The 16,359-nt window shown below is 52.8% G+C and overlaps 1 protein-coding gene across 5 annotated transcripts in view; it reads right to left on the reverse strand.

The window, feature by feature from the left end:
• Window positions 1–16,359, reverse strand: part of ARRB1 (arrestin beta 1) — a 93,515-nt gene that overhangs the window by 16,063 nt on the left and 61,093 nt on the right. For 3 of the 5 annotated variants that reach the window (XM_032259088.1, XM_032259086.1, XM_032259087.1), the window contains exons 2-5: window positions 8,968–8,998; window positions 6,248–6,308; window positions 2,305–2,349; window positions 1,357–1,553 (exon numbers count right to left, since the gene is read on the reverse strand). In XM_032259088.1, the coding sequence (XP_032114979.1) occupies window positions 1,357–1,553; window positions 2,305–2,349; window positions 6,248–6,308; window positions 8,968–8,998 (334 nt within the window). The remainder of the gene's footprint in view (window positions 1–1,356; window positions 1,554–2,304; window positions 2,350–6,247; window positions 6,309–8,967; window positions 8,999–16,359) is intronic. The other 2 variants (XM_032259085.1, XM_032259089.1) reach the window with 2 other exon arrangements.

Here is a 16,359-nt window from a genome sequence, read left to right on the forward strand (position 1 = left end):
TTTTCTTTGTCTAAAGGGTTTGGCCCAGCCCAGTCCTCACAGCAACAGTTTAAATAGATCTTTCTGTGATGTCTACTGTGGTAGTCAGAATAATGGTCCCCCAAAGATGTCCACACCCTAACCCCCCAAAACCTTGGACCTTAATGACAAAAGTGACTTTGCAGATCTGATTAAGGCCTTGAGATGGGGATAGTATCCTGGATGGTTCTGGTGGGCCCGATAGAATCAGGAGGGTCCTTAGAAGTGGAAGCAGGAGGCAGAAGTGTCCTAACCAGAGTGACGGGATGTGCAAGACTCAACCGGCCGCTGCTGGCTTTGACCATGGAGGAAGGCGCCGTGAGCCGAGGAAAGCAAAGCTGGAAAAGGTGGACGCTTCCCGAGGGCCTCCAGGGGAGCCAGCCCTGCCATGCCTCCATGGTAGCCCACTGAGGACTTCTGACCTCCAGAGCTGTAAGCGTATACATCTGTGTCATTTTAATTGCCGCCAAACTTGTGGCAATTTGTTTCAGCAGCCAGCAGCCAGCAGCCATAGGGAGCTAAGGAAGGGACTGCACTGAATCTCTGAATCAGAGAATCTAAGAAACATGAGATTTTTTTTTTTTTTTTTTTTTTTTTGAGACGGAGTCTCGCTCTTTTGCCAGGCTGGAGTGCAGTGGCATAATCTCAGCTCACTTCAACCTCCACCTTCTAGGTTCAAGCGATTCTTGTGCCTCAGCCTCCCGAGTAGCGGGATTACAGGCACACACCACCATACCCAGCTAATTTTTGTATTTTTAGTAGAGATGGGGTTTCATCATGTTGGCCAGGATGGTCTTACTCTCCTGACCTCATGATCTGCCCACCTTGGGCTCCCAAAGAGATGGGATTACAGGTGTGAGCCACCATGCCTGGCCGGAAACATGAGATTTTGAAATCCAGTGTCTCAAAGTCTCTGATTTGAAAGGCGGTGGGGCAGAAAGATCACCTGCTTGCCATCCCGTGCTTGCAAGCTGGGCGGCCAGGCAAGTGGGGAGCTGATCTGAGTGGGAGACACCTTGCAGTGACTCAGGGGCAAGAAAGGGCTCCTTCTTTCTCTGAAGTCCCTTTGCCCCCCCCCACTTTCTCCCACCAATGACCTGGCCTCAGAAGGCTCTGAGGAGTAGCCCAGAGTTATGGGTGACACCCCCAGCAGGGGCTGAAGAACAGACACTTACCAGGTAACACAGGTGTCAGTGCCCCAGTGCCCCAGGTCCCAGTGTCCACTGGGAAACCGGGTGGCAGGGAGCAGCTGACCCTCACCGCCCCTTGTGCCCACCCCAGAGGGCTTCCTAGAGGCGGCGCTTCTGGAATGGGGCCCCAGGGATGGCAGTCCCTGACCTCAAAGGTGAAAGGGTAGGCGTGCTCGCCCAGCTTCTTGATGAGGCGCTCCTGCAGCCGCGTCAGGGGCTTCTTGTCCTCGGGGGCCGGCGGAAAGGACTGCACATTGGCCACAAACAGGTCCTTGCGAAAGGTCAGGCCCAGAACATCCAAGTCCTCCCGGCCATAGCGGAAGGCGCAGGTCAGCGTCACATAGACTGTGGGGAGCAGGGAGCACTGAGGAGGGGCTGGGGAGAGCAGCAGACGAGCCCTGCAGAGTGCCCGCTGCAGCCCGGAGACCCACCCCACTGAGGACCCGAGGCCTGTCCCAAGCTCTGTGGGGATGGCTGTACTGTCTCCACCAGGAGGGGCCAGTATTGAGCACCTGGAAGGATGCCACGGCCTCACCCCCGGGAGGAGGAGGGGCTGCCTGCTGAGCCAGCTCTGTCCTTCCCCTCCCACCTCTCCCCAGGGCTTGTGTGGAGGGGTATGGAAATGGTCTGACAGGCTTGGGGGTGGCTGGAGTAGTCTGGCAGGCCTGGGGAGCCTGGGGAAGGAGCAGGGAGTGGTGGGGGCAGGGCAAGTGCTGGGTGGTGTCTGGAAGGCAAGGTGTCTTGTCACAGCCCAGTCCCCCACTCCTGTCTTCCTGCTGACCTTGGATGTGCGTTGATACTGCCCCAGTATCAGTGTTCTGTTTTGTTAAAGGAGACCCTGTTCCTGCCCTGCTGGCACCCCCGGTCCTGCCCTAGTCATGACATATTGATGTAAAAGAGCTCAGGGCATGGGGAAACCTTCTCCCAAAGTAGATTGGGGCAGGGCCGGCCCAGGCTGGAGAAGACAAGGGCAACCGCGCGGGTATTTGTTGGGGCTTTCAGGGGAACCAGTGGGGACGGGCAGGGAGACCCTATGCTAGAGGTCCGGGGGGAAGAGGAGGTCCTTGGCAGGCTAGGGGTGGGGGCCGCAGCCTACCTCTCCTCTCTTTCAGATACTCAGGATCCACCAGGACCACACCATCTGGGGAAAGGACAGAGAGTGAGCAGCCTCTCCCAACCTGGCCTCTCAAACCCCTGCACCCCAAACACCAGTCCAAGCCCAGATCCAACCATCTGTCCATTTAAAGGCATGCTGAGGAAAATGGAAAGGCCGGCACCGGGCAGGTGGCACTGCCTACCTCCACCATGCCCCACCCTTCCCTTATCCCAGGCCGGCCTTCCGGACCCAGCTGGTGACTTCAAGCAGGTTAGTAAACATTTCTGTCTCTTCATCTGTTAGGAAGAATAATAACACAGGTCCGAAACTCCTAGAACCAGGTACACTTTGGAATTCAGTAATTGTGAAGTACAGAGAGGCAAAATGGGCTGGGCATGGTGGCTCACGCCCATAATCCCAACACTTTGGGAGGCTGAGATGGGTGAATCACTTGAAGCCAAGAGTGCAAGACCAGCCTGGCCAACATGGTGAAATCTTGTCTATACTAGAAATACAAAGCTTAGCCGATGTGGTGGTGGGTGCCTGTAGTCCCAGCTACTGGGGAGGCTGAAACAAGAGAATCACTTGAACCTGGGAGGTGGAGGCTGCTGTGAGTTGAGATTATGCCACTCCACCCTAGCCTGGGCAACAGAGCGAGGCCCTGTCTCAAAATAAAATAAAATAAAATAGGCAAAATGGTACATGTTCTATATATTCTGTGATGGCCTCTGCAAGATCTGTGTCCTATTATTAAAGCCATTAGTGCCTCCATAGGAAAACATAAATGTTCTCACCAAGAGGTGAAATAAGGCATAAATAGCCTCACATCAGTTTGGGTCAGGTTTGCCAATAAATGAATTCTGCAGTAAACTTGGAAGCAATGTTAGGTTTTCAGAGCTTCTTGGGCTTGGCACGTGTGGATCAGGGGTTGTGATCTGCAGTGCCTCCCTCATGGGGCTCCCGTGAGGATTGAACGGGTGCATGTGTGAATGTGAATGTACACACGTGTACAGCGCTTAGACAGTGCTGAGCACTCCAGAGCACGCTGCAGGTTGTGGAAGGCGCCTGAGTGCCCTGAGGCCAGCCCTTGGGGGCAGAGTCCAGTTGAACACAAAGGACATCTCTGCTCAGCACCCCGGGAGGCCAGGAACACTGGCTCAGGGTCACCTCCTTGCTGACATCCCCTGTCTATCTCTGGCCAAACCTTTCTTTCCTCTCTCTCCCCCTCTACCCTCTAACCCACTGTCACTCCCACTCCATGCTCCTCCCAGCTGACCTCTTAGAAATCTCAGAGGTACCTGGAAGTCAGTGCCTGGAGGGGTCCCAGTCCAATCCCAGCCCTGGGGAGGCACAAGGGACAGCTGGTCAGGGGAGTGCCCAGCCTGTCCCCAGGGCCTGCCACGCGTCTCCCTTGCTTTTATGGCGAAGTCTCTTCTGTGCCACATCCTTCACTGGGCCCCAGGGGCTCAGAAGAAAACCAGTGGAGAGGGAGCCCCCGAAAGGGCACTCAACCTGTCGGGAGTGGCACAGAAGGCTCCCTGGGGGAGGGAGGCTGGAGCCAGGCCTCAAAGGACAAGTGAGCGTCATTGATTATATGATGAAGAGGGAGGCCAAGGCAGGCAGTGGGAAACAGCATGGCTCTGAGGCCTGGGAGAGCAGATTCTGGAGGCTGGTGGAAGAGGAGGGCCAGGCTGGATCACCAGAGTCCCGCTGGCCAGGCCAGTGGGCTTGGACTTGCGGGCAGGTTTGGTGGGGAACCGGGAAGCATAGGGAGGGTGTGATCAGGTCAGGCCAAATGGCAGGGTCACTGTGGGAGGAGCATCTCTCACTGTGAGTCCCTGATCAGCAATGCACAGTGCCCCAGAGCCCTCGGGGATCCCAGGGCTCATGAAGGGCCTGGCACTGAGGGGGTGCTCTGTGAACACCTGCTGAACAGCTCTCAGGGTGCCTGCGTGTGTTGGGGGCTAGTTTCCTGCCCCGTCCCTCTCCCAGCCTCTGGGCCACCTCTGCTGCTGTCCTTAGTAGGCCAATGGGCATGGACACCCCGGCCTCAGAGGGCCCACCAGAAATGACGACATGAAGCAGCCCCCGGTGAACACGGATGCCTGCTCCCGGCCTCCGAGGGGCCAGCTCAGGGAGAAGATGCCAATGGCAGAGGGACACTGAGCTTCAGAAGACACCAAACAGTATTCCAGGCACGGCTGGAGGGGAGAAGTGGGGGTGTTCTGCTCCAGGCCATGAAGGGCTCTGCTGACAGCCCCCGGCCCCAGGAGCCCAGTGTCCCCAGGTCTTCTTCCTGGTGAGCTGAAGGCCTCGGCCGGGCTCGCTCCCTTGGCTCAGGAGCCACACAAATCACTTCTGCCTTGGTCCCAAGACAGCCCACAGGGACATGATGGGAGAGGCCACACTAGGCCTCACTTTGATATGCTATTTTTTTTTTTTTTTTAGACAGAGTCTTGCTCTGTCACCCAGACTAGAGTGCAGTGGCATGATCTCGGCTCACTGCAACTCCGCCTCCCAGGCTCAAGCTATTCTCATGCCACAGCCAGCCCAGTAGCAGGGAGTACAGGCACATGCCACAATGCTCAGCTATTTTTTTATTTTTTAGTAGAGATGGGATTTTATCATGTTGGCCAGGCTGGTATCGAACTCCTGACCTCGGGTGATCCACCTGCCTCAGCCTCCCAAAGTGCTAGAATTACAGGCATGAGCCACCATGCCCAGCTAGTTGGCTTATCTTTAAAAAATCATTGAACCTCTCTGGGCCTCACCGTGCCCAATTGGCTTCTCTCTGCAAACAGGCATGAGAAGAGGCCATGAAACCGAGGCTCTTCCAATGAGAGCAGTGATTCTTAATCAGGGTAATTTTGTCCCCAAAGGACATATTTTGTTAATGACTAAAGACTTTTTTTTTTTTTTTTGATATGGAGTCTCACTCTGTCGCCCAGGCTGGAGTGCAATGGTGCAATCTCAGCTCACTGCAACCTCCACCTCCGAGATTCAAGCAAATCTCCCAACTCAGCCTCCCAAGTAGCTGGGATTACAGGTGCCTGCCATCATGCCCGGCTAATTTTTATATTTTTAGTAGAGATGAGGATTCACCATGTTAGCAAGGCTGGTCTCGAACTCCTGACCTCAAGTGATCCTCCTGCCTTGGCCTCCCAAAATGCTGGGATTACAGAAGTGAGCCACCACACCCCATCTAAAGACATTTTTAATTGTCATAACTGGAGTGTGAGGTACTCTGGGCATTGAATGAGTTGAGTCCAGGGATGTGACTATCTGTCCCATAACACACAGGACAGGCCACTCCAACAAAGAACTATCCAATCCAAAATGTCAGCATGCAGAGATTGCAAAACCCTGAACTTGAACAAGACCTTGGAAGGTGCCTTCAGCCAGCCCAGCTTCCAGCAGGAACTCCATGTAAGCGAGGAGCCCCCATTTCATAAGTCCTAAGAAGGATTCTCCCTCTGCCTCCCACCCTTTGCCATCACAAGGAAGCAGAACAAAGGGTTTTACAGAATGCCAGGTTTGAATCGGGCTCCTCTATCTACTCGCTCTGTGACCTGGAGTAAGTCACCGAGCCTCTCTGTGCCTCATTCTCCTTTTCTGTAAAGCAGGGATAGTCATCATAGCCACCGCCACTGTCTGTTATATGACACACCTTACAGTAAGTGGCAGCATCTGTCGTCATCATCCCCTCCCTTCTTACCGTCATGATGCCTTCCCTGACTATCACCTCAGTCCTTCCCACAGTCTCTTCTTGTAGTCCTCACTTGAGTGGGAAAGTAGCTGCTCAGTAAATGCTTGCTGCCTGAAGCAGGAAGCCACTCACCCCCATTCTTGGCACCAGGCCCCTCTGGAGAGTTGAGAGCTACTCCTGGGAGGCTGGGCCAGCCCCACCTTCCCCCAGCCCTCCTCCCACCCTCTAGGGACTCACCCACAGGGTCCACTAGGTCGATGTGGTCCACAAAGTCCCGCTTTCCCAGGTAGACGGTGAGCTGGGGAGGAGAGGCATAGGGCGCGTTAGCAGCTGCATAGGGGGTTACACAGGACCCTGCCCTGGAGGAAACCCTGCGAATTGCCTCTGAAACTCTAGACCCATCCCTAACCTTGATCAAAATCCTAACTGGACTTGGGCCTTCACCCCAGCCCTAATACCAAGATTCGCAAACCCTTGTAAAATGGTAAAAGCACCTCTTCCTCCCAAAACCCTGTGAAGGAGTGATTATTGTTCCTGTTTTACAGATGAGGACGCTCAGGCCCAGAGATATCTTCATGCCAAGCACCACTGTGGGTGGAGCAGCAGCAGCGGCAGAGAAGATGGCTGAGCAGGAGTACGGGCACCTCAGAGGGTGAGAGCCCCAGGCAGGCGGGAGCACGGAGCGCTCAGGGGCTCTGAACGCGGGCAGCACTGCATTCCTCAGTTGCTCCTCCTCCCATGCAGCCAGGCAGGGATCTACTGATACGAGGACTTTTCTTTTTTTTTTTAATTAATATTTTTAAATGACATAAAATGATATGTTATTTATCATGCACAACACAATGTTTTAAAATAGATACACATTGTGGAAAGGCGACCCCAGCTAATTAACAAATGCACTGCCTCCCACAGTTAGCTGTTCTGTGCATGCGGACTTGCCTTCTGAGGCCCTGAGGGGTCAGGGAGCTCATGACCCCCCCCAAGCTGGCCCCCAGGGGAAACCCCCCCCCCCCCCGCCGCGAGAGAGAACTCCAGCAGCTCAAAGCCAGATCCAGAGCGCCACCCTGTGTGTCCTGCTCCTCAACAACCCCTCGATCCTCATGACTCGACCTCCATCATACTTCTCAAGTCCATCCCTCTCCATCCCCACAACCATTCCTGCCTGGACCACACTAGCCCTTTGCTGCTCACTTGCTGAGAGCCTACTCTCCTCCTTAGCTAGACCAGTCATTCTAAAATGCAATTGTTTTTGAGACAGTTTTGCTCTTGTTGCCAGACTGGAGGGTGATGGCTCGATCTGGGCTGGCTCACTGCAACCTCCACTGCCCAGGTTTAAGCGATTCTCCTGTCCCAAGTAGCTGGAATTACAGGCGCATGCCACCATGCCTGGGTAATTTTTGTATTTTTAGTAGAGATGAGGTTTTGTCATATCGGTCAGGCGGGTCTCGAACTCCTGACGTCAGGTGATCCGCCTGCCTCGGCCTCAAAAGTGCTGGAATTACAGGCATGAGCCACCATGCCTGGCTTTTTTTTTTTTTTTTTTTTTTTTTTTTTTTTTTTTTTTCCTGTTACAGAGTCTCTCTCTGTCGCCCAGGCTGGAATGCAGTGGCGCAATCTTGGCACACTACAACCTCCGACTCCCAGGTTCAAGTGATCCTCACACCTCAGCTTCCCAAGTAGCTGTAACTACAGGTGCCCGCCACCACACCCGGCTAATTTTTGTATTTTTAGTAGAGATGGGGTTTCACCACGTTGGCCAGGCTGGTCTCAAACTCCTGATCTCAAGTGATCCACCCACATCGGCCTCCCAAAGTGCTAAGATTACAGGCGTGAGCCACCACGCCTAGCCCTAAAATTCAAATCTAACCATGCTACTCCTGCCTGAAGCCCATTAATGGTTCCTCAGTGCCCACAAGTAAGCATGACAAATGGGTTTTGTCCTAAGTGCCAACTCTGATCTACTAGTCGGGGGAGGAGCTGGGATGCTGTCTGGGGCTCTGGGCTGAGAAACAATCCAAGATGAAACCCTGGTGCAGCAGGAAAGGGTGATGGTGACTGATGGTATCTGCTCTGGGCACAGGAGAGAGATGTGGAAGCACACGTGGTATTATTTGCCAACCCAGGCCAGCTCATAAGCCCAGCCACAGGGTTCCCGTGACCAGCCCTGCAGCCTCTCAGCCTCAGCCTCTCTCTTGGCACTCTGAGATCAGGTGCTTAAGATTCTCACAGTCCCTATGCCTTTATGTCCTGCCTACCATGCCGTTTTCACCTTGCCTTTCCTGGAAATGCACTCCTCCTAGAGGTTGCTGCTGCCCACCCGGCTGGGTCCTGCAACCCCAATGGCCCCGTATCTCCCGCCTGCCACTTCATGCTGAAATGATGGGCTTCTGTGTCTGCCTCTGCCATCTGGCTGTGAGAAGCACAGGCTGTGCCTCATTCATCTCAGTCCACCCTACCCCTGTCCCCGCCAGGCTCAGCCCAGGCCTGGTGTGGAATGATGTCGGTAATATCTACCTGCTGAACTGAGGGGAGGCAGGATGACATCTGCACCTGCAGGGAGGAAGAAAGGGACACAGGCCCTGGGGCCGCCCCGGATAAGGAGGTGATGCCAGGGTCCTCTCAGCAGGGGATTCACTCCCCCACGGCCCTTGGCACTTACTGGTTGGCTCGTCCTCCACGGTCACACCCTCAGTGAAGTCTCTCTACGACAGGCCAACAGGCCATCTCTCCCCACACCAGAGCTCAGGGGAGCTGTACTTCCCCACTCAGACAAAAAGTTTCCTGAGTATGTCCCTCTTCCTTCAACTGACAGCTCCTGTGTCACCCCTAACATGGCGAGTAGCACCTGCCCCCTCTCACAGAGGGGAGGAGGACATGCCACTTCCTCTGCTGTCCCAAGAGAAAATGACCAGAGTGTGGGGTCAGGGAGGTGCTGGGCGCAGCCGTAACAGACTCACCTTTCCATTCGGACTGGCCTTCTTGAACACTCTGTGGAGAGAAAGAGAGGTCAGGCCAGCGTTCAAGTATCCTGCCCAGGGGCAAGCTCCTGTGGGCCACCTTGAGGCAGGACCAGGGACCAGGGCCGGAGTGACTGACAGGCACCATGCAAGCTTGAGATGTGAACAGTGCCCACGTAATCTACGCTTACCATCTCCACTGATAAGCCCCCACGGTAGCCATCAGAGCTCTCCTGGGCTATGCAACGGCCCCTTTGCAGTCAGGTCTTTGCAGGGCAGACTGAGGGAGTCTCCAAATGCAAGTTTTCTGAGCTCAAGTGAGGAAAAGCATGTCATGTTGTAAGGTCGGTGTGATCTACCCTCGCTTCCCGGTGTCACCTCCTACTCTCCCTCGCCCATCTCCAGCCACATCTGCCCCTGGCTGGTCCTCAAACATACCAGGGCAATTCCCAGCTTGGGGACAGTTCTCTTCTGGGACGCTCTCCCTGAGACGGCATGCTCAACCCCACTGTGCCCGCAGGGCCTGATGTCCCTCTCTTGCTCTATTTCTTCTTTTTCCATAGCACTCATCACTTTATTTCTTTTTTTTTTTTTTTTTTTGAGACAGAGTTTCGCTCTTGTTACCCAGGCTGGAGTGCAATGGCGCGATCTCGGCTCACCGCAACCTCCGCCTCCTGGGTTCAGGCAATTCTCCTGCCTCAGCCTCCTGAGTAGCTGGGATTACAGGCACACGCCACCATGCCCAGCTAATTTTTTGTAGTTTTAGTAGAGACGGGGTTTCACCATGTTGACCAGGATGGTCTCGATCTCTTGACCTCGTGATCCACCCGCCTCGGCCTCCCAAAGTGCTGGGATTACAGGCGTGAGCCACCGCGCCCGGCCCCACTTTATTTCTTGAGAAAGGTTTCACTCTGTCACCCAGGCTGGAGTGCAGTGGTGCAATCTCAGCTCACTGCTACAACCTCTGCTTCCCAGGCTCAAGCGATCCTCCCTCATTAGCCTCTCAAGTTGCTGGGACCACAGGCACAATGCCATCATCCCAGGCTAATTTTTATTTTTTGTGTACTTTTTTTTTTTTGGTAGAGATGGGGTTTCACCATATTGTTCAGGCTGGTCTCAAACTCCTGGACTCAAGCCATCTGACCACCTCAACCTCCCAAAGTGCTGAGATTATAAGTGTGAGCCACCACGTCCAGCCAACACTTATCACTTTCTAATGTGTACATATTTTACTTTTTATTATGTGTCTACTCTGCTAACATCTCACTCCACGAGGGCAGGGATCTTTGTCTCTCTTATCCACAGATGCATCTACTATAAGCATCCAGAATGGCACTGCAATCATTGTTTAATACATGATGGGGCCAGGCATGGTAGCTCACGCCTGTAATCCCAGCACTTTGGAAGGCCAAGGCAGGTGGATCACCTGAGGTCAGGAGTTCGAGACCAGCCTGGCCAATGTGGTGAAACCCCGTCTCTACTAAAAATGCAAAAATTAGCTGGGTGTAGTGGCGGGCACCCGTAATCCCAGCTACTTGGGAGGCTGAGACAGGAGAATTGCTTGAAACCAGGAGACAGAGGTTGCCGTGAGCCAAGATCTGCCACTGCACTCCAGCCTGGGCAACAGAGCGAGACTCCGTCTCCAAACAAAAACAAACAACACAAAAGATGAATGGCAGGTAGCAAACACTCAATAAATATTAGCTGAACAGGTGAATGAATGAATGAGTGAAGGAATCAGCTGCCTTACTTAGCAGAAACTGAAGCTCAGGAAAGGCGGAGAATATGCCACAGTCATCCTGCAGAGCGCTGGACAAGGAGTCAGGTTGAGATGTAGTCTGTGACTCCCAAAAAGTGGAGCTCACTTGCCTTCCATTTCTCCCCCTGCCCTCTCCCCTGAGCTGTGTCTTGGGCCTCAGACCCCCTTCCCCAGCCCCCAGCAGCTAGCTCTAGGACCTCTGAAAGTAACTGTTGGAAGGGAGAGGAGAAAACTAAAAGATGGAGACAGAGACCCAGAGATAAGAGAGGGGTTTGGGGAAGAGCAGGGAATATTGGGACACTGGCCCTGAAAGGGTTAAAATAGAAGATAGAATAACAGAGGCTAAAACAGTAGTGGACAGAGGGATGGGCAGGTACACACGAGGCTGAGAGCGCTCCTTGACGTCCAGTCCTCCCCCAGGAGCATGGGGTCCAGTAGGCAACAGGGTGGGCAGGACAGTGAGGCCCGCCACTGCACAGAGACAGCCACTCCTGCCTCCTTCCAGAAGAAAAGGCAAGTGGGTGGTGGCTCTGCACTGCCTTCGCAGCCCTGGCCCTGCCCACCCCCACTTCTCACTTCTGGGCCTGCAGGGACCACTGGTGGGTGTGAACACAGCTTGCTAAGAAGCCTGGCACATTCCGCCCCCACCTCCCCTGGGAGTCCAGGGCTTTTCTCCTCCTCATAAATATTTATTTATTTTATAATTTTATTTTTTTGAGACAGAGTCTCACTCTATTGCCCAGGATGAAGTACAGTGGCATGATCTCGGCTCACTGCAACCTCCACCTCCAGGGCCTAAGCAATTCTCATGCCTCAGCCTTCCCAGTAGCTAGGATTACGGGCGTGTCACCAGACCCAGCTAATTTCTATATTTTTAGTAAAGACGGGTTTTCATCATGCTGGCCAGGCTGGTCTCAAACCCCTGACCTCAAGTGATCCACCCATCCTCCAGCCTCCAAAGTGCTGGGAATATAGGCATGAGCCACCACGCCCAGCTTCCTCCTCATAAATATTTATTGGTGTTGGGAATATGAAAATGACAGTCAGCTGCGGTGTGGTAATTGCTAAAGTGAGGAAAAAATACAGATCACACAGTTTGAAGTAGCAGCTCCCAAGTTGGGGCTGGACCTGCAGAGAAGACCAGAGAAGCGGCACAGGCCACAGGGACCCCACCTGCTTCCAGAAGCCTCGGGAGCCCAGGGGCTGAGGGAAAGGAGAGGCCACAAGTGACTGAGGCCGCACACAACTGAGTCACGGAGAGCCATTCCGGGGGCTGCTGGGAGGAGCAGGACACCCTGTTCAGGCTGGGAGGGGCAGCTTCAAGAAGGGAGGGAAAGAAGACAGAACTTTGCTGAGCGGCTAATAATTTCTCATAACAGCATTTATCATCCTCATTTTACAGTTAATTAACTCAAGGCTCAGAGAGACACAGCAATTCGCCCAAGAACACACAGCAAGCCAGGGGCTCGGTCAGGATTCAGACCCAATTCTATCTGCCCGCCTCCAGAAGCTGGGTGCTTCATATCCAACCCAGCTGTTTTCCTAAACCGGGTGTTTTTATCAACATCAGGAATAACAATAAAGAGGGGAAATGAGGAGAGGAGAGGGGCAAGGGGCAGAGTGAGGGTGGCCAGGGCAGGAAGCATGGCCAGCAGTGGGGAATGACCTGCGGCTAACCTCATCAGCACCAGGGCCACCTCCTTCAGGAAGTGGGACTCTGATGGCTTCCTCAAACCACAGCAGCAGCTGCCGCATTCCCTGAGAGCATGCCATGCCCTAGACATGACTGTGTTTTTCCTAGACCACTGCCAATCCTTATGGCAATCCCATTTCAGAGATGAGGACATTGAGGCTCACTGAGGTGAAGTGTGGTCTGCCTGTCTCCAGAGCCCATGTCCTTCCACTCCATCACACTGCCAAGCCCTCTGTGATAAAACTCCTCTGGCTTCCTGACCTTAACACGATCAGAAAAGAGGCTCCTGTGGGGATGTTTCGTTTCCCGGGACCCCCACCTATGCAGCGTCACACAGATGGCTCTGCCTGTCCACTCTGAAGAGCAAGCGCACACGTCCAAGATTGGTCAAAGCCAAATTTCCAGGATGCTGGAGGCAGGGTCTGCCTCACCCCCAGCCCCATCTATGCCCCAGGGCCTGATTCGCAGAGCCACAGCTGGGTGCCCATAAGAGAGATACCAGCAGTGTTCCAGCTAATTAAGGCTCAGTGGAGACAAGGAACAGAACCAGCCCCCACCGCACCCGACCCCGCCGCCCAAAGTAGCTCAAGAAAAAGGGGAGGCTGTGTTATAAGAAGGCAAAACTCTCACGGGAAGCAGGCAGGATGCACGGGGGCTGGCACCAGGTCCTGGGAAGCCATCTGAATCTCAGGCAGTCGCGCTCTCTGCACCTCTCCCCCCGTTGCACTGCCTTCTGGGAGGCTGCCCCATTGCCTCTGTGGACCAGCCCTCCCTGCTTACTCAGGGCTTTTCTGCTCCTCCATCCTTTCGGCTTGGATGTGACTGCCACTCTGACACTGTTTCCACTCTGCTTCTCACTCAGCTTTCCACTGTTAACTGGCTGAATGGCCCACTTCCAAACTCCCAGGAGAGAAATTTGATTGGTCAGCATTGGTCACATGTTCCACACCTGGGCCAATCATCTGTGCCTATGTGTGTCACACATCAGGTATGTCATATGGTCCAGGAGGCCTGGGCAGAAGAGGGTCTGTAGAGTAATGTTTTCCAAACGGGGGTCACATACCAGTTAACAATAAAACCAACTTATGGCTGGGTGTGGTGGCTCACAGCTGTAATCCCAGCAATCTGGGAGGCCGAGGTGGGCAGATCACTTGAGGTCAGGAGTTCAAGACCAGTCCAGCCTACATTGTGAAACCCTGTCTCTACTAAAAATACAAAAATTAGCCTGGAGTGGTGATACGCACCTATAGTCCCAGCTACTCGGGAGGCTGAGACAGAAGAATCCCTTGAATCAGGGAGGCAGAGGTTACAGTGAGCTGAGATCGTGCCACTGCACTCCAGCCTGGGTGACAAAGCAAGACTCCATCTCAAAAATAAATAAATAAATAAATAAATAACCAACTTAAAAGATTTTTTTTAAATGGAATGGAATAGAATAGAAAATATAAGCATGCACTGCAGGTAGCAAGGTATAATAGACATTACTATATTCACCACAATTCAGTTTCCCTCTAAGCCTGGGCATACGGGAGTGTCAGAGTTTTCTGGTCCTGTGAAGTTAGGTCCTATGAAGCACGACTATGTGGCTTGCTCTGGCCAAGGAAATACGAGTAGAAGGGCCAGGTGTCAGTGCCAGGCAGATTTAAGTGCTGGTGCTTGATTCCTCATGTCCTCTGTATTTGTTTTCTATGGCTGCCGCAACAAGTTACCGCACACTTAGTGGCCTAAACCAACACAAACAGGCTGGGTGTGGTGGCTCACACCTGTAATCCCAGCACTTTGGGAAGTCGAGGTGGGAGGATCGCTTGAGCTCAGGAGTTCAAGACCAGCCTGGGCAACATGACAAAACATCAACCTGTCTCTACAAAAATACAAATATTAGCCAGGCATTGTAGTGTGTGCCTATAGTCCCAGCTACTCAGAGGCTGAAGTGGGAGGATTGCTGGAACCTGGGAGGCAGAGGTTGTAGTGAGCTGAGATTGTGCCACTCCACTTCAGCCTGGGAGACAGAGTAAAATCCTGTCTCAAAACACACACACAAACACACACACACAACATATTATCTTATAGTTTGGTAGTTCAGAAACACTAAACTAGCCTCACTGGACCAACATCAAGGTACCAGCAGGGCTGCATTCATTTCTGGAGGCTCAAGGGATGAATCTGTTTCCCTGCCCTTCCCAGCTTCTAGGAGCTGCCCACATCCCTTGGTTCATGGCCCCAGCCTCTATCATCAAAGCCAGCAAGAGCAGGTTGAGTTCTTATCACATTGCCTCACTCTGACCTCCTCTTCTGCCTCTCTTTTCCATTTATAAGGACCCCTGGGATTATGTTGAACCCGTCTGGATAATCCAAAACTATCTCCCTATTTTAAGGTGGGTTAATTAGCAACCTTAATTCCATCTAAAACCATCATTACCCTCTGCCATGTGATATGTCACATTCACAGGTTCCAAGGATTATGATGTAGACATCTTTGGGGAAAGCATTCTTTTGCCTACCACGCTCTCTTTCCTCTGCCACTGAAACCAGCAATGATCTGGATGATAAAGCCTCCATCAACCTAAATTCCAGGACTGCCCCACTGCATGACAGATGTGTAGCATAAGGAAGAATGAAAGCTCTTGAGCCACTAAGATCTGGGGGTTCTTACTGCTGCAGGCTGACTTCTCCTGCCTGATACAAAAGGTGAGTATTGGCTGGGGGTGGTGGCTCACTCCTGTAATCCCAACACTTTGGGAGGCCAAGGCAGGCAGATCACTTGAGGCCAGAACACTATGTAGCCTGGTGAACATGGTGAAACCCTGTCTCTACTAAAAATACAAAAAATTAGCTAGGCGTGGTGGCACACACCTGTAATCCCAGCTACTCAGGAGGCTGAGGCGTGAGAATCACTTGAAGCCAGGAGGTGGAGGTTGCAGTAAGCTAAGATTACGCCATTGCACTCTAGCCTGAGCGACAGAGTAAGACCCTGTCTCAAAAAAAAAATAAAAAGGTGAGTACAATTTAGCAAAATGTTGTTTCTGGTGAATGTGTGTGTACTGAATTATAATGTAAAATGAATTTCACGCTGCAAATTTTAAAATGTTTCAGATCCATTCTTCTAGAAAACCATGCCTAAGCCAAACATGCCCTATCAGTGTCTGTGCAGCCTGCTGGATGCTGGCTTCGGATCCTATTCCATCAAGGTGGTGCCACCAGGAAGACAGGTAGATCAACTCTCCACGAACCAGAATGTCAGCTTCGCCAGTGAGCCCAATTCCCCACCTGCAGCACACAGTATCTATGGACCAACTTTGTCACTAATATATCACTGCTCTTCTGTGAGCCATTGGTCCTCCCAGTGTCCCTTTGTGCCTGTCAGGGAGAGGGCTACATGACAAGGGACCCAAATGAAGCACCATCCAAGACTGATTACACCAAACCAAGAGTTTATAATTCTTTTTTTTTTTTTTTTTTGAGACGGAGTTTCGCTCTTGTTGCCCAGGCTGGAGTGCAATGGCGCGATCTCGGCTCACCGCAACCTCCGCCTCCTGGGTTCAGGCAATTCTCCTGCCTCAGCCTCCTGAGTAGCTGGGACTACAGGCACGCGCCACCGTGCCCAGCTAATTTTTTGTAGTTTTAGTAGAGACGGGGTTTCACCATGTTGACCAGGATGGTCTCGATCTCTTGACCTTGTGATCCACCCGCCTCAGCCTCCCAAAGTGCTGGGATTACAGGCTTGAGCCACCGTGCCCGGCCAAGAGTTTATAATTCTATATGATACAGCTAAACAATGGAATTTTTTATTTTTATTTTTATTTTTTTAGACGAAGACTCTGTCACCCAGGCTGGAGTGCAGTGGCACCATCTCGTAATCCCAGTACTTTGGGAGGCTGAGGTGGGCAGATTACCTGAGGTCAGGAGTTTGAGACCAGCCTGGCCAACATGGTGAAACCCC

This window comes from Sapajus apella, unplaced genomic scaffold, assembly GCF_009761245.1.
Source record: "Sapajus apella isolate SASKATOON/1434 unplaced genomic scaffold, GSC_monkey_1.0 scaffold106, whole genome shotgun sequence".
Lineage (NCBI taxonomy): Eukaryota > Metazoa > Chordata > Mammalia > Primates > Cebidae > Sapajus > Sapajus apella.